The sequence below is a fragment of the Megascapheus bottae genome, chromosome 1, assembly GCF_031878675.1.
Source record: "Megascapheus bottae isolate mThoBot1 chromosome 1, mThoBot2.hap1, whole genome shotgun sequence".
Classification (NCBI taxonomy): domain Eukaryota; kingdom Metazoa; phylum Chordata; class Mammalia; order Rodentia; family Geomyidae; genus Megascapheus; species Megascapheus bottae.
The window spans coordinates 7133931-7157500 of record NC_143509.1 but is presented as its reverse complement, the minus strand read 5'-3'; the positions used below and the strand labels follow the sequence as shown (position 1 = coordinate 7157500).

Genomic DNA, 23570 nt, shown 5'->3' with positions numbered 1-23570 from the left:
GCCATACCAAGTGAACTACAGCACACATGTGGCTATTTGGTAATAATAAAGAATGAGAATCTCATGGATTTCCCTGCCTGAGCTAGCTTCACACCCTGATCCGTCAATTGCAGCCTCTTAGTAGCTCGAATGGCAGCTGTGAGCCACTTTCACCCAACTTCCCTCACCTGGTTTTGCACATGCACACTGGCTTCTGTGTGCACAGAATGGTTTTCTATGTATACCAACTGGAAAAGGGGGGTTTGCTGGGGTATTTCCATACAGGCATATATGGTGTTTTCATCACACTAAACCCCTCTTTAGCTTTTTCTTTGGTCCATAGTCTCTTCCCCTGATTGCAACAGGGTTTAGTGGATTTTATCTTCATCTTCACACATATTCTCTGTTATGCAATCCCACCATTCCTTCCCTGTCCCTCAGGCTTGTGCCCATAAACATTTACATTCTAGATACATAGACAGATAAATAGATAGATAGATAGATAGATAGATAGATAGATAGATAGATAGAGCATTGACCATATGAACCAAATTTATCCAGTTTATTATTGTATGATCCATTAATTCTGCTGATTTCTGCATAATAAGTTCCAGCTCCAGAGCATAAACACATATGCTGTGTATTGTATGTATGTGTGTGTGTTTGTGTGTATGTGCCGGTCCTGGGATTTAAACTCAGTATCCCTGAGACTTGTTAGTCAAGCCTACCACTAATGCCACAGCACTTCCACTTTCATATTTTTGGTGCTTCAAATTAGAGTTGAGAGTTTCACAGACTTTCATGCCTAGGCTGGCATTGAACCATGAACCTCAGATCTCAGCCTCCTGAGCTGCTAGCATGACAGGCATAAGCCAAAGGGCATTTCCTTAATGTATTCTGTATTTGTGATATGATGTTGCTGTCTCAGTTGTTCTTTGTGGCTGGTATTCTTTTTTTCAATTGCTCATATTTTAGAAGGAATTCTCTGTCAGGAGGCATCCACAGCCATGTTGACCAGCCATGCTGTATTCCATCTACACAGGTAACAGATGTGTCATGTTGAGAACAGTTCAGTCCAGGAACGCTGCCTGGATTCCAGGCGATGTTGCTGAATGGCATCCGGGAACTCCATGTACTGAGGTTTGCCCCAAAAATGCTCCCATTCCTGAGATAAATGCTTGCACCATGGCACCATGGCCTGCAGACACAGTAGGACGACTCCCGGGTGTTGGCCTTTGATGTCTCTTCACATTCACCCAGCTCCACAAGAAGTAACACAATTATACCTGTGAGTTGAAAGCATTTTCTGAATGGGGAGGTGAGGGGAAGACATGGGCAGATGAATGGAGTATCCTAATACTCAATGTACAAACATGAAGCTAGAACTGGGTAAACTGAGGGATGGGTGGAGCTGGGAGTCACAGACCATGATGGCATGACAATATACTCACAAGTCCTATGTTGAATTGAAAGCCCTTACTACAACTACTTACAACTAACTTCAAATACAACCATGTGAGCGTTCACTGAACTTTTGCTTTCTTGCCCCAAGGAGAACAGCCAAGACTATGAGACAAAGGGGAATCACCATTCCTCCTCCTGGGCCTCTCAGATGACCCTCAACTCCAGCCCCTGCTCTTTGGGATCTTCCTGTCTATGTACCTGATCACCATACTCGGAAATCTACTCATTATCCTGGCAGTCACCTCTGACCCCTACCTCCACACCCCCATGTACTTCTTCCTCTCCAACCTGTCCTTTGTAGACATCTGCTTCACCTCCACCACAGTCCCCAAGATGCTGGTGGACATCCAGACCCAGAGGAAAGACATCTCCTACCCAGAGTGCCTCACTCAGGTGTATTTTTTCATGATTTTTGGTGGAATGGATAATTTCCTATTGACCGTGATGGTCTATGACCGCTTTGTGGCCATCTGTCACCCACTGAACTACCCACTTATCATGAACCCTCACTTCTGTGGCCTCCTGGTCCTCATGTGTTGGCTTCTCCTTTTCTGCATCTCACTAATCCACGTTGTACTGATGAGGAAATTAACCTTCTCCCCAAGAACCACCATTCCCCATTTCTTCAGTGAACTAGTTCAGGTTCTCCAGGTGGCCAGCTCTGACACCCTCATCAATGACATCTGGATGTACCTGGATTTTGTGCTCTTCAGTGTGCTTCCTGCCTTAGGAATCTTCTTCTCTTACCATCAGATCCTCTCCTCTTTATTGAAGATGTCCAACACAGCTACCATGCACAAAGCCTTTTCCACCTGTGGCTCTCACCTCTGCGTGGTCTCCTTGTTCTACGGGACAGGACTTGGGGTGTACCTCAGCTCTGCAGTGTCCTCCTCTGCCCACAGAAGCAAGGTGGCCTCCATGATGTACACAGTGGTCACTCCCATGCTGAACCCCATCATCTACAGCCTGAGGAACCAGGACGTGAAGTGGGCCCTGGGGAGACTGCCAGGCAGAGTGGTCTCCTGTCTTGATGGATTGTGAAGCACAGAACAAAGTAGTCCATTGGAAGTGGGAAGACAAATTGGCTGAATATCAGATCAGTGATACTTTTCCTTCATTATAGGATTCAGTGTATATGTATGTATAGACTCTTCCATCTAGAAAAGATGTACTTATTCACGTGTACCATCAAAGTCCCTGTGGCTTTGTCTGTCGATGTTTGGACATCTGTCTTTCAAGGAAATTTACTTGCTATCCATCAGAAGAACAACTTCTGTTTTCAGTGTGGATTTTTCTTAATATTCCCATTTGGGTTGCTGTGGCACAATTTTCCTGGGCATTTCCAATTGAACATAGAAAGCACTTATCACAATCCAAGTTTACACAGTATTCCTGTAAGTTATCCTCTTCTATATTAATTATTCCTCCTCAGACACAAAACTTCTTCTTCTCCCCCTTCTCATCCTCCTCCTCTTCCACCTCCTCCTCGAAGAATCCAAATAAAATCCCAACACTTTCAGAACAGCAGTTATGGCCTTACGTGTGACATTTTGTTTTAAGATTGAGGGCAAAGCAAAAAAATTTGAGTCACTTCAAAACTAATCTCCAAAGTAACAAACATCTATTAAAAATGGGCCAAAGACTTAAAGAGAGTCTTCTCTGAAGAAGAAACAAAAATGGCCTATAGACACATGAAGAAATGCTCAACATCTCTGGTCATAAAAGAAATGCAAATCAAAACAACTCTAAGATTCCACCTCACTCCAGTTAGAATGGCCAGGATCCGAAAAACGAATAACAACAGATGCTGGAGAAGATGTGGCCAGGAGGGATCACTACTACACTGTTGGTGGGAGTGCAAACTCGTTCAACCACTATGGAAAACAGTATGGCAATGCCTCAATAGGCTAAACATAGAGCTCCCCTATGACCCAGCAATTCCACTACTTGGCATTTACCCAACCGTCCAGAACCTAGGGCATACTAAATCCACTAGCACAACAATGTTCATTGCAGCATTATTCACCATAGCAAAAATATGGAACCAACCTAGATGTCCCTCAGTTGATGAGTGGATCAACAAGTTGTGGTATTTGTACACAGTGGAATTCTATGCTGCTGTCAGAAAAAACGACATCTCCCCATTTGTTAGGAAATGGAAAGTCTTACAAAAAATCATATTAAGTGAAGTAAGCCAGACTCAAAGGAACACAGGCTCAATGGTTTCCCTCATTTGTCATAATCAGTAGAAACCTTGGGCTCCACTAGTAGAGATCTGCAATAGAGCAAAACCTTGATACATAAGGCAATATAGTATGAAGCTAATTGAAAAGACCTCCAGGATATTGAAACAAAAGCCATATAACGAATGATTGTTTTCCTTAATGTACTATGTTATCTCATCTCTTTTGCTGTCCCTTCGATATCTCATATTGTTACAGTATCTCACTTTGCTATCTGATATATTGGATTTGTTTGTATTTGGTTATTTGAAATTGGATAGGGAAGGGGGGGAAACAAAGATGGGGGGGGTGGATGTGTGCGTAATGGGGACCAAGACATGTGAAAGGGTGTCAATATATGTGAATTAATGCACCTTCTATCTGGCAAATATCATGTTACCCTTTTATTAATTACAATAAAATATATAAAAAAAGATTGAGGGAAATTCTTTTTCTCTTTACTAATTTCTCTTTCCCACTCAGATATGAATGTGTTTCCATGAAAGTTATACTAAGTGACATCCTCAGACAACAGTATGAGTCTGAGGATGCCTGTTTCTTTTCATACTCACCAGAATTGTTGTTGTAGATTTTTTTCACGATTGACATAATACAGAATCATAGTGTTTTATTGATTTGCATGTCCTATGTAGTGAAAAGGTTGAATATTTATCTGTGGATTTCTTTATGGCCATTTTTACCTCTCTTAAAGATTGTCTTGGCTGGGACCAGTGGTTCACATCTATAATCCTAGCTACTCAGGAGCTTGAAATTTGAGGATCACAATGGAAAGCCAGCTAGAAATCCAGAAATCTTGCTGTGACACAGCGGGTAGAGCAGTAGCCTTGAGCTGAACAGCTCAAGAACAGCAACCAGGCCCAGAGATCAAGCCCCATTACCAAACCAAAAAAATACATGACTAAATAAATAAATCAACATTATTTTATCCATCTGTTTCCTCATTGTGAAGTCAACTTACTTGTGGACCCTTAATATTAAGTGGTGAGTATCTGAGAGGCTTTCCTTCTATCTCCTGGGACTGAGGCTCTTTATAAGTGAATAACCCACACACTTCTCTCATTCTCATCAGCCTTTCCTGTGCTCTGAATAAAGATTTGATTTATGAAATCCCTTTTGTCATTTTTTCCTCATATTTAATGAAATACTACAGAACTTTCCAGAAAGTACTACTCTTGGCTATATCTACAGTTACATTCTATGTGGTTTCCTGTTGTAATTTCAGCTTCAGGTCTTACAGGCTGAGATGTGAGGATGGCGCCTCCAAGCCAGAATGGGCAGGAAAGTCTGTGACACTCTTATCTCTACCCATAAAACTGCTGGAAGTAAACATGTCAACCTGTGCTCACACCTGAATCCTGGCTACTCGGGAGCCAGACATCTGAGGATCACAGATCAAACCCAGCCTGGACATGAAAACCATCAGACTCTTACCTCCAATTAACCACCAGAAAACTGAAAGTGGTGCTGTGGCTCAAACAGATACCACCCAGGCCTAGAGTTCAATGCCCACAACAGAGAGAGAGAAAGAGAGAGAGAGAGAGAGAGAGAGAGAGAGAGAGAGAGAGAGAGAGAGAGAGAGAGAGAGACAGACAGACAGACAGACAGACAGACAGACAGAGACAGAGAGAGACAGAGACAGAGAGACAGAGACAGACAGAGAGACAGAGACAGACAGGTGATCTCTCTCTAGTAAGGAAACAGCAAACAATGTACTGAATGGAGAAACCTGGACGGTTCTAAGATCTAGATTACATTGGAGCCTGCATTCGCCCTGTCACTCAGCACTGTGTCCCAGCAGAGTAATCCATCAAGAGAAAGAAAAAGTGCATCCAAATTGATAAAACAAATCCCAGAATGTCACTATGCATACAACATGTGACTTCTACTAAAGCAACTCCAAAAATCAATTCTGGTGCCAGTGGCTCAAGACTGAACCCCCAGATACTCCACAGGCTGAGATCTGAGGATGGAAGCTCACAGTCTTCCTGAGCAGGAAGTCCTCCAGGCCCTTATTTCCACTTACATAAGAATAAGACAGAAGAGGAGTTGTGGCAGAAGTGATAGAGCACCAACCTTGAGCACAAAAGGTTAGGGAGAATCCTTCAACCCAGAACTCCAGGCCTAGAACCAACACACACACACACACACACACACACACACACACACACACACACACACACACACACACACACACACACTATCCATCTTTCAATAGTATCAGGAGGTGATCATATATTCCTGCTTTTATTTAGGGGGTTTCATTTCTCTCCTCTCTCTGTGTGTGTGTGTGTGTGTGTGTGTGTGTGTGTGTGTGTGTGTGTGTGTGTGTGTGTGTGTGTCTGTGTCTGTGTCTGTGTCTGTGTGTCTGTGTCTGTGTTGCTCCTGGAGCTTGAACTCAGAACCTGGGCATTGTCCATGACTCTTTTGGCTCAAGGATTCTGCTCTTCTGCTTGAGCCACAACTCCATTCTGCCTTTTTAGTGGTCATTGAAGAGAAGACTCTACAGACTTTTCTGCCCCACTGGCTTCTAACTCTAAATCCTCACATCTCAGCCTCCTAAGTACTTCAAATTACAGGCCTGAGCCAGCAGCACCTAGCTGAGATTGTTTTCTTTTTCCTTTTTCTCTTTCTTTAGTTTTTTTTGGTTCATTCTTGGATGAACTCTGAGCGTGGGTGCTGTTCCTGAGATCTTCAGCTCACCACTACCACCCTACTCCTTGATGCATAGACCCACATCTGGGTTTCTGGTGGTTAATTGGAGATAAGAGTCTCACAGACTTTAGTGCCTGGGCTGGTTTTGAACCAAAATCCTCAGATCTTAGCCTCCTGAGTAGCTAGAATGACAGGAGTAAGCCATCATGCCCGGTGGTGTTTTCTAAGTTGACTTCATAGAAATCCAGCAATTGGGCCAAGGGGAGCAGTAACAGAAGGTAAGGAAGTTGGGGCTGATATGAGAGAAATGAAGATCAGAAAATACAAACGTCCTGTTAACCACGGAGGATACATTCATTAAATAATAATAATTAAATGATCATGCATTTATTTAATCCACTGAACAGGGCACTGAGCTATTCTCATAATATTCTGAGTGCATATTAAGGGTAACATATATGAGGTACCAAATATAATTTTACAGGTTGCTGAGTGTCTCAGTGTGCTGCTGTCCAAACAAAACGTGGGATTTTTATCTATAGTTTCAAAGCATAAGAAACTTTAACGAAAAAAATTTAAAAAATTTTTCCTGTAGAAATCAAGTGATCTATTACATGTCCAAAGATTCTTCAAGGCAGAAGCCAAATAGACATGGCTCCAGAGATTTAGCCCCTGTTGAAATAAATAGATCCTGTAAGGATTCCTTATTGTATTTAATCAAAACAAAAGGAAAAAACAAAAATAATATGTTCCCCATGGAATAAATTAATTCCTCTCACCCTGTAACAGCCCACCATAATGCAAGAAATTAACCTCGAAATTTATCCATGATGTCATCTTCACTTTAACTCATGGGAACAAAATGGTTTGGAGACTCGAAAGACATTTCATTTCATAAAGACAATTATTTCATGAAAGGCAATTCATTTCATGAGGACATCTTAGTACATTCATCGATTGAGTTGCAAGAAACTGCACAAGCTTCTGACTCCCTTCTCTGAATCCAGTCTCCATGAAAACCCCAGTCGACAAACTTCTAAGGAGGAGTTGGGGAGATAAGAAATATTCAGTGATAACCAAAATACAGAACCATGGTAGCCTGGTAAAGACGGGGGAAATGTAAATTTATGACCAGCGAGGGAAAACAAGACAAAAAGAAAATGGGGAGAGTAGCAGGCAATCCTCTGGAATAGTGAGGCTAGGAAGGGCCAGAAGGGAGCTCATATGTGCAGGTGAGGTCCCAGAACTCTAAGGCACTTGGAGTTCAGGCTTTGTGAACTCTGATTTCCTTCCTTTCTGTCACTTGCTGCAACCTAGAGCGCCTTTCTCATGAAGTTCTTTTCTGGAAGGTCTCTTGCTTTTCTTCACTCTTTCCCAATAATCAGCATTATCTGTCAACTTTGCTACATCGATTATGTATTTATTAATCCTCCGTTAAAGCTCCATTGTGCACCAGGTATTATCTTTTGGGTCCAGGCCAGGGACTTGTGTGTCTGTGTGTCTGTGCGTCTCTGGTCTCTGTGTCTATGTGTGTCTATGTCTGGGTGTGTGTCTGTGTCTGTCTGTCTGTGTGCATATGTGTGTCTCTAGGCCTGGCCCTTCAACTCTAACACTGGCACTCTTCCTCAGCTCCTTTTGCTCAGGCTACCACTTTACTATTTGAGCTGCAGCTCCACATCCAGCTTCTTCTGTCATTTTTTGGAAATAAGGCTCTCAGGGCTTTCCTGCCCAGGCTGGCTTTGAACTTCCATTGTCAGACCTCAGACACCTGAGCAATGATGGTTACATGGATGAACCACCAGTGCTGGCATATTTGACCAAAAATGTATGGTATGTTTCCCAGTAGTGTCCATAACAAAATCTAGCCAACAACAAATTATTAGTAAGGAAGAATTTCCCTTCGTGGGTGTGTGTGTGTCTGTGTCTGTGTCTGTGTGTGTCTGTATGTACATGCGCCCGTCATAGTACTTGAAATGTGCACCTGGGCACTGCCCCTGAGCTACTGAGCCATAACAAGTGAACTGCAGCTCACGTGTGGCTTTTGGTGATTAATTAGGAATGAGAATCTCATGGACTTCCCTGCCTGCTCCTTCAATTGCAGCCTCGTAGTAGCTAGAATGCCACCTGTGAGCCACTGGCACCCAACTTTCCTCACTTAGTTTTGCACATGCACACTGGCTTCAGTGTGCACAGAATGATTTTCTGTGTATTCCAACTGGAAAAAGGAGGGTTGCTGTGGTATTTCCACACAGGCATATATTGTGTTTTGATCACAATAAATCCCTCTGTAGCTCTTTCTTTGTCCCATAGTTCCTGCTCCTGATTTCAACAGGGTTTAGTGCATTTTATCTTCATCTTCACACATATTCTGTATTTCTCAATCCCACCATTCCCTCCTCTCCCTCAGGCTTCTCCCCATAAACATTTACATTCATGGTAGATAAGTAATAGGTATAGAGATAATAGATAATACAAAGGGAGATGCTAACAAAGATGCAGTTACCCAGGTAGATAATGGATCAACAGACAGACAGATAGACACACAGATAATAGATGGTCTATTACATACATACATACATCAGGAGGTAATAGAAAAAGGTAGATAGATATATAACTAATTGAGAGACAGACAGGTATGCACAAGGTAGATAGATAATAGATACACACAGGCATACATACATAGACAACAGTAGACACTTATATTGATACTGAGATCGCAGACAGTAGCCTGGTATGTATATGATAGGTAGACCCATATATACATAAATGATAAACATGCGGAGGGTTGGAATGTAGGTAAGAAGATAGGTAGCTGAGTAGTAGACCCATAGATACATGGATATTAAACTGTGAAGATGAGAACACACGTACCATTTGTCTTTGTGAACCTGGGTTATTTTGCTTCAGATGACATGATCTACACTTCCAGTCATTTTCCTCCACAGGATGGAATCCATTCTTCCTAAAGACTGAAGAATGTTCCATCATGTGTCCATCTCTGTTCTCCATTCATCCACGGAGGGACAGCAGGGCTGATTTCATTGCTTGTCTCAACCTAGAAGGCCTGTGCCTTCCTTTCCTACTCCTACTGATAAGAATCCATCTTCCCTCCCCCAGCACAAATGATTTCCATTTCCAGGAAGCTTTTCTGCCCAAAAGCTGTCATTCTGATTTACACAGCGGCCATTTCATGGGCATAAAGGATGCTGTCACTGGTAATTGTTATGGAGATGACAAACACTTGCGTTCAGTCCATAAAATTTCTTTGTAAATATTTCTAGACAACTTGTTCTCTCAGAGCCTTGAGCATATGAATCAACTTCATCCAATGTACTACTGCATAATCCATTAATTCTGCTGATTTCAGCATAATATGTTCTTGCTCTAGACCATGATATCTCACACATGTGCTGATGGTGTGTGTGTGTGTGTGTGTGTGTGTGTGTGTGTGTGTGTGTGTTTGTGTGCCACTTCTGGGGTTTAGAGTCAGTGTTTCTGAGCCTTCTTATTCAAGGCTGCTACTAGATCCACTGTCATCATTTTACTGCTGAAAAATTAGAAAGGAATCTGACAGACTTTTCTTGCCCAGACTGGCATAGAATCCCAAGCCTGAGCTCTCCATTTCCTGAGTAGCTAGGATTACAGGCATGAGATAAATGTACTAAGCCCAGCTGTCAGAAAAAAAGGGGGAAACAAGATGAGGGATGGGAGTGGGGGGAAGCGAAATGGGGACCAAGACATGAGAAAGGGTATCAATGTATGTGAAATAATGCACCTTCTATCTGGTGAATATAATGTAACCCTTCTATTAATTACAATAAAAATATGAAAAAAATGTATTAAGCTCATTACATGTTAGTTAATGATGCTGTGTTCCTTTCTCCTCATTTCAGCGCAGCTGGTAGTCTCTTTTTTACCCTCTCTCATATTTTGGAATAAATCACCTAGAGGAATTCTCTGTCAGGAGGCATCCACAGCCATGTTGACCAGCCATGCTGTATTCCATCCACACAGGTAACAGATGTGTTGTGTTGAGAATAGTTCAGTCCAGGAACGCTGCCTGGACTCCAGGAAATGAGGCTGAATGACATCCGGGAAATCCATGTACTGAGATCTTCCCAACAAATGCTCCCATTCCTTAGATAGATGCTTGATCCATGGCCTGCAGACCACGGGAGGAAGACTTGATCCTATTACATGGTGAACATTCCCTCCAGCAGGAAAATAGGTTAAAGAATTAATTGTACCTGAGAGTTGAAAGCGCTTCCTGAAAGGTGAAGGCAGTGGAAAAGGTGGACAGAGAAATGTGGAGAGGAAAGGTGGGCAAAATCATTCCTAATATGCAGTGTACAAATGTGAAGCTGGAACTGGGTGAACTGAGGTAGGGGTTGGACTGGGAGGAGTTGTGGAGACCATGGACGGAGTGACATTGATGAAATGGTCTTGTACTCACAAACTGATCATTGAATTATAGCCCCGTGGTACAACTACGTAAGAATAAAGTTTAGAAAAATACATTTCACAGGGACTGCAGCATGGCCAAGTGTTAGAGTGCTTGCCTGGCATGCATGAAGATCTGAGTTTGATTCCACAGTACCACATACATAGAAAAGACCAGAAGTGATCATGTGGATCACTTACTAGTGCTCTAACTTTGACAATGCCCAAATGCAGTGCCCAGGCCTTGAGTTCAAGCCTCAGGACTAGCAAAACAAAAACACTCACAGTCAGGGTCCGGGAGTTTGGCTTAGTGGTAGAGTGCTTGTCTAGCATGCACCAAAATCCAGGTTCGATTCCTCGGTACCACATACATAGAAAAAAACCTGGAAGTGGTGCTGAGGCTCAAGTGGAAGACTTCTAGCCTTGAGAAAGTCCAAAGACAGTGCTCAGGCCCAAGTCCGAGCCCAGACAGGCAAAAAATCAATCAATCAATCAATCAATCAATCAAGCTCACAGTCAGTGAACAGAAAACACAAGGGATATTTACCCACATATTACAATATGAAAGTGAGTGGAGCCAATCTTGGCTGTGCAGGTCTACCCCGGGGGAGACATTAGGAAACAAAAAAGGCATCTAACAGTGGAAGGGCATGACCACTTGAGCTGGCAGTGGGCATTGATTTAACTTTTGTTTACTTGCCCCAAAGAGAACAGCCAGGGCTATGACAGCACAAAACCACACAGGGGAATCACCATTCCTCCTCCTGGGCTTCTCGGGTGACCCTCAACTCCAGCCCCTGCTCTTTGGGATCTTCCTGTCCACGTACCTGATCACCATGCTCGGAAATCTGCTCCTCATCCTGGCCATCACCTCTGACCCCCACCTCCACACCCCCATGTACTTCTTCCTCTCCAGCCTGTCCTTTGTAGACATCTGCTTCTCCTCCACCACAGTCCCCAAGATGCTGGTGGACATCCAGACCCAGAGGAAAGACATCTCCTACCCAGAGTGCCTCACTCAGGTGTATTTCTTTCTGGTTTTTGTTGGAATGGATAATTTTCTATTGATCGTGATGGCTTATGATCGCTTTGTGGCCATCTGTCACCCACTGAACTACCCACTTATCATGAACCCTCACTTCTGTGGCCTCCTGGTGCTCGTGTCTTGGCTTCTCATTTTTTTGCATCTCACTAATCCATGTTGTACTGATGAGGAAATTAACCTTTTCCCCAGGAACCACCATCCCCCATTTCTTCTGTGAACTATCTCAGGTTCTCCAGGTGGCCAGCTCTGACACCCTCCTCAATGACATCTGGATGTACCTGGATTTTGTGCTGTTCTGTGTGTTTCCTGCCTTAGGAATCTTCTTCTCTTACCATCAGATCCTATCCTCTTTAATGAAGCTGCCCAAGCACAAAGCCTTCTCCACCTGTGGCTCTCATCTCTGCGTGGTCTCCTTGTTCTACGGGACAAGACTTGGGGTGTACCTCAGCTCTGCGGTGTCCTCCTCTGCCCACAGAAGCAAGGTGGCCGCGGTGATGTACACAGTGGTCACTCCCATGCTGAACCCCTTCATGTACAGCCTGAGGAACCAGGATGTGATGGGGGCTCTGGGGAGACTGCCCGGCAGATTCGTCTCTTGTGTTGGTGGATTGTGAAGCACACGACAGTATAGCCCATTGGAAGTAGAAGGACAAATTGGCAGAATATCAGCAACAATGATACTTTTCCTTCATTATAGGACTCAGGATAGATAGATAGATAGATAGATAGATAGATAGATAGATAGATAGATAGATAGATAGACAAATAGATAGACAAATAGACAAATAGATAGACAAATAGATAGACAAATAGATAAATAGATAGATTTTTCCATCTAGAAAAGACATAGTAATTCATGTGTTCCCTGCAAAGCCCCATTGGCTTTCTCTGTCAATGTATGGACATCTATATTTCAAAGAAATTTATTTGCTAATCTGAAAAGAACAACTTTTATTTTCAGTGTGAATTTTCTTAATATTCCCATTTGGGTAGATGTTGTACAAATTATTCTAGGCGTTTCTAATTGAACATAGAAAGCACTTATCACAATCCAAGCTTACACAGTGTACCCTTAAGTTATCTTCCTCCTTATAAATTATTCCTCCTAAAACACAAAACAAGTTCTTCTTCTTCCTCCTCCTCCTCCTCCTCCTCTTCCTCTTCTTCTGCTTCTGTTTGTGCTTGTGCTTCTCCTGCTGCTTCTCCTTCTTATTCTGCTTCTACTTCTGCTTCTTCCACTTCCTCTTCATCTTCTCCTACATCCCTGGGACTTAAATTCAGTGCCTGGTGCTGTCCTTGTGCATTTTTCATCAGAGTCATTCCTCTGTTATATGAGACACATCTACACAATCCCCAGAAGAGGGAGCTCATCAGAGATGAGACTCTCAGACTTTAGCCTGTGCTGGCTTTAAACCCCAGTCCTCAGATCTCAGCCTGGGTTAACAGATGTCAGTCTCCACCACTTAGCAAGACAAATAAGTTCATTTTTTACTTAGCAGAAACAGAATAAACACATACAAGAATCCAAATAAAATCCCAACACTTTCAGAAGAGCAGTTATAGCCTTACATGTGAGATTTTTGTTTAAGTTTGAGGGCATTTCTTTTTTTTTTTTTTTTTACTAATTTCTCTTTCCACTCAGGTATGAACTTGTTTCCATGATAGCTATACTAAGTGACATCCTCAGACAACAGTGTCTGTGCATGCCTGTTTCTTCTCAGCCTCACCAGAATTGGTGTTGTAGATTTCCTTCAGCATTGACATAATACAGAATCACAGTGTTTTATTGATTTGTGTACTCTATGTAGTTAAGAGGTTGACTGTTTCTTCATGGATTTCTTTATGGCCATTTTTACCTCTCTTAAAGATTGCTTGGCAGGGAGCAATGGCTTACACCTGTAATCGTAGTTATTCAGAAGGCTGAGATTTGAGGATCATAGTTCAAACCCAGCCCGGACACTAAAGTCTGTGAGAGTCTTATCTCCAGTTAACCCCTACAGAACCAGAAGTGGTACTGTGACTCAAGGGGTAGGGCAGTAGGCTTGAGCTGAAGGGCTCAAGAATAGGAACCAGGCCCAGAGATCAAGCCCCATGGCCAAACAAAAAATAAATGAGTGAATAAATAAATAAACATTATCTTATCAATCTTTTTCATCATTGTAATGACAACTTAATTGTGGACCTTTAATATTTGGTGTTGAGAGGTCTTTCTTCATCTTCTGTGCCTGGGTGACGTTGTAAGTCAACATCCCCCAAAATTCTTTCATTATAATAAGCGGTTCCAGTGTTCTGAATAAAGTTTTGATTTGCTGCAATCTCTTTTCTCAATTTATCATCCTATTAAATATGCTACTTCTTCAATTATGTCCTATTTAATATGCTACTTCTTCAATTATGTCCTCTAGGATTTCCTCTCTCATTTGAGCTTCAGGTGTTACAGGCCGAGATGTGAGGATGGCTATTCAGAACCAGGTTGGGCAGGAAAGTCTGTGACTCTCTAATCTCTACCCATAAAACTGTGGAAGTAAGCTGGGCCTGCATTCACCCTGCCACTCACCACTGTGTCCCAGCCAGAGCAATCCATCAAGAGAAAGAAAAAGGTGCATCCAAATTGGAAAAACATATCTCAGAATCTCACTCTGTGTACAAGATGTGACCTCCACTGAAGGAACACCAAAATTCAGTTCTAGTGCCAGTGGCTCAAACCTGAACCGCCAGCTACTCCACAGGCTGAGATCTGAGGGTGGAAACTCAAAGTCGTCCTGGCCAGGAAAACCTCCAAGACCTTATTTCCATTTAAATAAGAATAAGACTCAAGTGGAATGGTGGCAGAAGTGATAGAGCACCAACCTTCAGTACAAAAGGTTAGGGAGAATGCCCAGGCCCTGAAATCCGGGTCCTGAACCAACACACACACACACACAATCCATCTTTCAATATAATCAGGAGGAGATCACATGTTCCTGGTTTTATTTACGGAGTGTCATTTCTTTTCCTCTGTGTGTGTGTGTCTGTGTCTGTGTGTGTGTGTGTGTGTTGCTCATGGAACTTGAACTCAGAACCTGGGCATTGTCCATGTCAAGGATTCTGCTCTTCGGCTTGAGCCACAGCTCCATTCTTCCTTTTTAGTGGTTCATTGAAGAGAAGACTCAACAGTCTTTTCTGCCCCCCTGGCTTCTAACTCTTAATTCCTCACATCTCAGCCTCCTAAGTATTTCAAATTACAGGCCTGAGCCAGCAGCACCTAGCTGAGATTGTTTTCTTTTTCCTTTTTCTTGTTCTTTAGGTTTTTTTTGTCCATTCTTAGACTTGAACTCTGAGCCTGGATGCTATTTCTGAGCTCTTTAGCTCAACACTACCGCCCTACTTCTTGAGCCACAGCCAAACATCTGGTTTTCTGGTGGTTAATTGGAGATAAGAGTATCACAGACTTTAGTGCGTGAGCTGGTTTTGAACCAAAATCCTCGGATCTCAGCCTCCTCAGTAGCTAGGATGACAGGAGTGAGCCACCATGCCTGGCACGTTTTTTCTAAGCTGACTTCATAGAAATCCAACCATTGGGCCGAGGGGGTCACTAACAGAAGGTAAGGAAGTTGGGGCTGATAAGAGACAAATGCAGATCAGAAAATACAAATGTCCAGTTAACCAGGGAGGATACATTCATTAAATAATAAATAAATGTTCATACATTGATTAAATTCATTGAACAGGGCACTGAGCTATTCTTGTGATATTCTGAATGGATATTACAGGTAACATACATGAGGTAACAAATATAATTTTATAGGATGCTGGGTGTCTCAGTGTGCTGCTGACCAAACAAAAGATGGGATTTTTTATGTATAACTTCAAAGTATAAGAAACAATTAAATTATGGATAAAAATCAAGAAATTGTTTTTCCCTGGAGAGAAAAATTCATCTATATTACATGACCAAAGATGCTTCAAGGCAGATGCCAAATAGACATGGCTCCAGAGTTTTAGTTCCTATAGACATTAATAGTTCCTTTGAGAATTCATTATCTTTTTTACCAAAACAAAAGGAAAAAAACAAAAGAATCTGTGTTCCCCTTGGAATAAATTAATTCCTCTCACCCTGTAACTGCCTACAATAATGCAAGAAATTAACCTAAATCTGTTTATCCATGAAGTCATCTTCACTTAAACTCATGGGAACAAAATGGTTTGGAGCCTGGAAAGACATTTCATTTCATAAAGACAATTATTTCATGAAAGGCAATTCATTTCATGAGGACATCTTAGTACATTCATCGATTGAGTTGCAAGAAACTGCACAAGCTTCTGACTCCCTTCTCTGACTCCATTCTCCGTCAAAACCCCAGCCAACAAGCTCCTAAGAAGGAGTTGGGGAGATAAGAAATCTTCAGTGATAATCAAACAGAGAGCCATGATAGCCTGGTAAAGACAGGAGAAATGTAAATTTATGAAGAACAAGACAAAAAGAAGATGGGGTGAGTAGCAAGCAATCTTCTGGTATAGTGAGGATGGGAAGGGCCAGAAGAGAGCTCACATGTGCAGATGAGGTCCAAGAACTCTAAGGCACTTGGAGTTTAGGCTTTGTGAACTCTGAATTCCCTTCTTTCTCTCACTTTTTCCAAACTAGAGCACCTTCTGCATGAAGTTCCTTTCTGGAAGGTTTCTTGCTTTTCTTCACTATTTCCCAATAATCAGCGTCATCTTTCAGCTTTGCTACATCTCATTATATACTTGTTAATCACCTGCTAAAGCTCCATTGTACACCGGGTATTGTCTTTTGGGTTCCAGGCCAGGGATTCGTGTGTTTCTGTGTGTGTGTGTGTGTGTGTGTGTGTGTGTGTGTGTGTGTGTGTGTGTGTGTGCAGGCCTGGGCTTGAACTCTAACCCTGGCACTTGACCTGCAGCTCCACTTACGGCTTTTCTGTCATTCTTTGGAATAAGGGTCTTATAGACTTTCCTGCCCAAGCTGGCTTTGAACTGCCATTGTCAGATCTCAGACTCCTGAGCAATGATGATTACAGAGATGAACCTCCAGTGTCAGCTTTGCTTGGAATTTCTTTTCTTATACTCTCCAATATTTTGCTGGCTTATTTGACTGAAAATGTAAGTTTTCTTTCCCATTAGTGTCCATAACACACTCTAGCCAACAACGGAATTATTAATAAGGAAGAATTCCCCTTCGTTTGTGTGTGTATGGTGTGTGTGTGTGTGCGTGTGTGTGTGTGTGTGTGTGTGTGTGTGTGTGTGTGTGTGCCTGCATGTACATGTGGCAGTCGTGGGCTTGAACTGTGGGTCTTGGCACTGTCCCTGAGTTTCTAAGCAATACCAAGTGAACTTCAGCTTTTTGTTGATTAATTAGGAATGAGAATCTCATGGACTTCCCTGCCTGAGCTGGCTTCACACCATGATACTTCAATTGCAGCCTCCTAGTTGCTAGAATGCCAGTTGTAAGCCACTGGCACCAAACTTCCCTCACCAAGTTTTGCACATACACACTGGCTTCTGTGTGCAAAGAATAGTTTTCTATGTACACCAACTAGAAAAGGATGTTTTGCTGTGGTATTTCCATACAGTCATATACTGTCTTTTGATCAAAATAAACTTGTCTATAGCTCTTTCTTTGGCCTGTAATCTATGCCCCTGATTTCAACAGGGTTTAGTGGATATTATCTTCATCTTCACACATAGTCTTTATTACTCAATCCCACCATTCTTTGCTCTCTCTCAGGAATATACCCATAAACATTTACACTCATGATAGATAGATGGACAGACAGACAGACAGACAGGAAGATGGAGCATTGAGCATATGAATCAAATTCATCCATTTATTATTGCATGATAAATTATTTCTGCTGATTTCTGCATAATATGTTCCTGCTCCAGAGCATGAAATCTCACACATGTGTTGTATAGTGCGTGCGTGTGTGTGTGTGTGTGTGTACCAGTCCTGGGAATTAAACTCAGTATCCCTGAGACATGTTAGCTAAGGCTACCACTAAAGCCACAGGTCCAACACTTCCATTTTTTGGTGTTTCAAATTGGAGTTGGGAGTTTCACAGACTTTCATGCCTAGGCTGGCACTGAACCATGAACCTCAGATCTAAGCCTCCTGAGCAGCTAGCATGACAGGCATAAGCCAAAGATGGTTTCCTCAATGTATTGTGTGTTTGGGATATGATGTTGCTTTCTCCTCTGGCACTCTCTTCTTTACTGGCTCATATTTTAGAAGGAATTCTCTATCAGGAGGCTTCCACAGCCATGTTGACCAGCCTTGCAGTATTCCATCCACACAGGTAACACATGTGTCGTGTTGAGAACATTTCAGTCCAGGAACACTGCCTGGGCTCCATGCGATGTTGCTGAATGGCAACCAGGAACTCCATGTACTGAGATCTTCCCCACAAATGCTCCCATTCCTAAGATAGATGCTCACTCCATGTCCTGCAGACAACAGTAGGACAACTCCCCGGTGTTGGCCTTTCATGTCTCTTCTCACGTGGTCCACATTCACCCAGCTCCACAAGAAGTAACACAATTATACCCGAGAGTTAAATGTGCTTTCTCACTGTGGAGGTGAGGGGAAAAGATGGGCAGATGAATGGAGAGAGAATGGGTGGGCAAATGCAATCCTAATCCTCAATGTACCAACGTGAAGCTAGAACCGGGTAAACTGAGGGATGGAAGGGGCTGGGAGTCACAGACCATGATGGGATGACAATATACTCACAAGTCCTATGTTGAATTGAAAGCCCTGACTACAACTACTTACAAATAACTTCAAATACAACCATGTGAGCATTCACTGAACTTTTGCATACTTGTTCCAAGGAGAACAGTCAGGACTATGACAGCAAAAAACCTCACAGGGGAATCACCATTCCTCCTCCTGGGCCTCTCAGATGACCCTCAACTCCAGCCCCTGCTCTTTGGGCTCTTCCTGTCCATGTACTTGATCACTGTGCTCGGGAATCTGCTCATCATCCTGGCCGTCACCTCTGACGCCCACCTCCACACCCCCATGTACTTCTTCCTCTCCAACCTTTCTTTTGTGGACATCTGCTTCACCTCCACAACTATCCCCAAGATGCTGGTGAACATCCAGACCCAGAGGAAAGACATTTCCTACGAGGAGTGCCTCACTCAGGTGTATTTCTTCATGATTTTTGGTGGAATGGACAATTTCCTATTGACCGTGATGGCTTATGATCGTTTTGTGGCCATCTGCCACCCACTGAACTACCCGGTGATCATGAACCCTCACCTCTGTGGCCTGCTGGTGCTGGCGTCTTGGCTGGTCATGTTCTGTGTTGCCATGCTCCATATCCTGCTCCTGGTTCGCCTGACCTTCTCCGTGGGTACCAAGATCCCCCATTTCTTCTGTGAACTGGTTCAGCTTCTCGAGGTGGCCAGCTCCGATGCCCTGGTGAACACCATCTGTCTCTATGTGGTGACTACCCTGGTTTGTGCATTTCCTGCCACTGGGATCCTGTTCTCTTACCGTCAGATCCTCTCCTCTTTAATGAAGCTGCCCAACACTGCTAGCAAGCACAAAGCCTTCTCCACCTGTGGCTCTCACCTCTGCATGGTTGCCTTGTTCTATGGCACAGGCTTTGGGGTGTACCTCAGTTCGGCTGTATCTCTTTCTCCCAGATCTGGGGCCGTGGCCTCGGTGATGTACACAGTGGTCACCCCTATGCTGAACCCCTTCATCTACAGCCTGAGGAACCAGGATGTGATGGGGGCCCTGGGGAGACTCATGCGCAGAGCTCTGCCTCGTCCCAAATGGATTCCTGACCCCAAATTAAGTGGGCACCACAAACCATAAGGAAAATGCTGTGAGTTCTCCTATCCTGGCCCTAAATATGTTTATGTGTCTGTATCTGTGTCTGTCTGTGTGTGTCTGTGTGGAAACTGAAGCTTGAATTCAGGGCACTTTTCTCTCTCATATAGCTATTTCACTGAAGGCTGGCACTCTGCCACTTGAGAAATATCTGCACTTGTGGATCTTGCTGGACAGCTGGACATAAGAAGCCCTGAGAATGGGGCCGGGAGTTTGGCCTAGTGGTTAAAGTGCTTGCCTAGCATGCATGAAGACCCGGGTTCGATTCTTTGGTACCACATACATAGAAAAAAAGCTCGAAGTGGTGTTGAGGCTCAAGTGGTAGAGCTCTAGCCTTGAGAAAGTCCAAGGACAGTGCTCAGGCCCTGAGCTCAATCCCAGGACTGGTGAAAAAAAAAGAAGCCCTCAGAATTGTTCGGCCATGATAACTTTGAACTGAGATCCTCAGATCTCAGCTTCTTGGGGAGCTAGGACTGCAGATGTGAACCACTGGCATCTGACTGTCTAGGCTCTTTCACTGCTGTAAATGTCTTCTTTCATTGATTGTTTTAGTTCCCAAAGTACATCTGACTCCACTTGGATATGTGTGTGTTTGTTACTCTCAGTTACTTCCTCCATCATTCATTTGAAACTTTTCTTCCCTGTAGACTGATTTAAGGGTAAGCTTTGTTCAGTTTTTTCTGAGACTTCTAATTTGACATCCAGAAAATTTTTTTTCACCAACAATACTGAGACGGTTTCCGAGAAAATCATCTTGTTGAATAATTCAGTCCCGTCACTTAAAACAGTTAATATCTTGGATCTACACAATTGTCAGAAGGAAAATCTTAACCAATCAAGACAGGTGCTTGTTTTACATCTGTAACATTTTTTCATCTGGAAAGCATTCCTTGGACTCATTATTCCTGGGGCTGGAACTCAGGGCTTTGGCACTGTCCTTGGGCTTTTTCCTCAAGGTTAGTGCTCTACTTCTTGAGCCACAGTAAGACTCTTGGCCTTTCTATATGTGTGGTACTGAGGAATCGCATCTGGGTCTTCATGCATGCTAGGCAAGCACTCTAACACTAGGCAAAACTCCCGACCCCTGAAGTAGTTATTTTTACTAAGCCAATTTCTCGATGGAGGAGACAATTTAGAATGCACAATAACCAGACACCTCACACTGCACCCAGAGGGCAAACCCTGGCTCTCCTACCTTTTTTTTTTCTTTTTCTTTCCTTTTCTCCCCCCAGTCTTGGGCTTGAACTCCGGGCCTGAGCACTCTCCTTGAGCTTCTTTTGTTCAAGCATAGCAAGCTACCTCTTTCAACTTTTTGTGTTTATATGGAATCAAACTCAGGGCTTAATGCATGCTAGGCAAGCACTCTACCACGAAGCCACATTTCCAGCCTACCTTTTGCATGAACACATGGTTTGATTTTCAAGAATATAATTACAGTCTAGCTTGGAAATTTTTTTCAGTTGTATATGAACATCTAGAAACACGGTAGCATGGTGCCTCCTTTCTGATGAAATTCTATTTATTTATGTAATATAGTAATTTACATATAAACATATAATTTGATACATAAATATACAATATTTTCTTTTCTTTTTGCCAGTCCTGGAGCTGGAACTCAGGGCCTGAGCACTGTTCCTGGCCTTTCACAAAAATATGGTGTTCTAGAACTTCCATCTTTTTCTGGTTAATTAGACATAAGCGATAAATTATATATACGTATACATATATACATATACATAGGATTACAGGCATTAGCCACCACACCCTGCTTAAGAAATCCACTTTTGCTTCCATGACTTTAATAGAAGCCAGGCATCAGTGGCTTACCCCTGTCATTGTAGCTACTCAGGAGGCTGAGATCTGAGGATCGAGGTTCAAAGACAGTCCAAGCACAAAACTCAGTGAGACTCTTCTCTCTATGAACCACTAGAAAACTGGAAGTGGTGCTGTGGTTCAAGTGGTAGAGTGCTACCCTTGAGAAAGCCCAAGGACAGAGCCCAGGCCCTGAGTTCAAGCCCCAGGACTGGCAAAAAAAATGAATGACAGGATGTACAAGTCCTGTGGAAGAAGGCACAGTGGGAGCAGAGGGAAGATGGCCGGGGGTGGTGTGAGAAAGGGATGCAGAATGCTAAGATACTTTACATGCATACATGCCAATGGAACCATGAAACCTGCTAGAATTCCTCTAAGAATAGAGGAGAAAGGAGAGGGCAACAGGGTAAGGCTAATCAGGGTACATTATAAGCAAATAATAGGTCAAAGAAACCTACTATATGCTGACTTTCAAAAAGACAAGACGAAAACACTTTTAGGGAATTGGTGGCTCATACCTCTAATCCCAGGCTGAGATATGAGGCTCATGGCTAAACACCAGTTGAAGCAGGTGAGTCCATGAGACTCTTATCCTCAATTAACCATCTGTAAAGGTGGAAGTAGAGCTATGGCTCAAGTAGCAGTAGTGGTAGAGGACTAGCACTGAGGGAAGACAAAAGCTCAAGGACAGTCAAGGGCAGCACCCAATCTCTGAATTCAAGCCTCAGGACTAGCAAAACACAAAAACTCACAATTAGTGAATACAAAACAGAAGATATTGACCAACATATTACAATATGAAAGTGAGTGGAGCCAATCTTGGCTGTGCAGGTCAACCCCAGGAAAGCCATTAGGAATCACAAAAGGCTTCTGGAAATGAACTGACAGTGGGCATTGACTGAACTTTTGCTTACTTGCCCCAAAGAGAACAGCCAGAACTATGACAGCACAAAACCACACAGGGGAAACAACATTCCTCCTTCTGGGCCTCTCAGATGACCCTCAATTCCAGCCCATCCTCTTTGGGCTCTTCCTCTCCATGTACCTGATCACCATGCACCGAAATCTGCTCATCCTCCTGGCCGTCACCTCTGACCCTCACCTCCACATCCCCATGTACTTCTTCCTCTCCAACCTGTCTTTTGTGGATCTGCTTTACTACTACTACCATCCACAAGATGCTGGAGAATATCCAGACCCAGAGGAAAGACATCTCCTACCCAGAGTGCCTCACTCAAGTGTATTTCTTTCTGGTTTTTGCTGGAATGGATAATTTCCTATTGACCGTGATGGCTTATGACTGCTTTGTGGCCATCTGTCACCCACTGAACTACCCAGTTATCATGAACCCTCACTTCGGTGGCCTCCTTGTCCTCATGTCTTGGCTTCTAATTTTCTGCATCTCACTATATCATGTTCTACTGATGAGGAAATTAACCTTCTCCCCGGGAACCACCATACCCCATTTCTTCTGCGAACTAGCTCAGGTTCTCCAGGTGGCCAGCTCTGACACCCTCATCAATGACATTTCTATGTTTGTGTCTACTGTTCTGTTCTGTGTGGTTCCTGCCTTAGGAATATTCTTCTCTTACCGTCAGATCCTCTCATCTTTAATGAAGATGTCCAACACGGCTAGCAAGCACAAAGCCTTCTCCACCTGTGGCTCTCACCTCTGCGTTCTCTCCTTGTTCTATGGGACAGGAGTTGGGGTGTACCTCAGCTCTCTGGTGTCCTCCTCTTCCCACAGAAGCAAGGAGGCCTCGGTGATGTACACAGTGGTCACTCCCATGCTGAACCCCTTCATCTACAGCCTGAGGAACCAGGACGTGATGGGGGCTCTGGGGAGACTGCCAGGGAGAATGGTCTCCTGTCTTGATGGATTGTGAACCACAGAACAAAGTAGTCCATTGGCAGAGGGAAAACAAATTGGCTGAATTTCAGCATGGTCAAATTTTTTCCTACATTATAAGACTCAGTATATATTTTCCATCTACAAAGAGATATTAGGTCATGTCTACTCTGCAAAGCCCTATGGCTTTGTTTGTCAATGTGTGGCCATGTCTTACATAGAATTCTACATGCCATCTTTTTAAAA

The 23570-nt window shown here is 43.2% G+C and overlaps 2 protein-coding genes and 2 pseudogenes across 2 annotated transcripts; all 4 read left to right on the top strand.

Moving 5' to 3' along the window:
• Positions 1 to 999: 999 nt before the first annotated feature.
• Positions 1000 to 2484, top strand: LOC150068223 (olfactory receptor 7D4-like). The gene is made up of 2 exons (XM_090352752.1): positions 1000 to 1021; positions 1559 to 2484. Exons 1-2 carry the CDS (start codon positions 1000 to 1002, stop codon positions 2482 to 2484), a joined length of 948 nt encoding a protein of 315 aa, XP_090208878.1.
• Positions 2485 to 11614: 9130 nt separating this feature from the next.
• LOC150068222 (olfactory receptor 7D4-like) lies at positions 11615 to 12437 on the top strand (annotated as a pseudogene).
• A 6230-nt stretch (positions 12438 to 18667) lies between these two features.
• On the top strand, positions 18668 to 19662 carry LOC150068221 (olfactory receptor 7D4-like; annotated as a pseudogene).
• A 2967-nt stretch (positions 19663 to 22629) lies between these two features.
• LOC150068220 (olfactory receptor 7D4-like) lies at positions 22630 to 23361 on the top strand. Its single transcript, XM_090352551.1, has one exon. The coding sequence runs from the start codon at positions 22654 to 22656 to the stop codon at positions 23359 to 23361; it is 708 nt and encodes a 235-aa protein (XP_090208677.1). The 5' UTR covers positions 22630 to 22653.
• Positions 23362 to 23570: the final 209 nt, after the last annotated feature.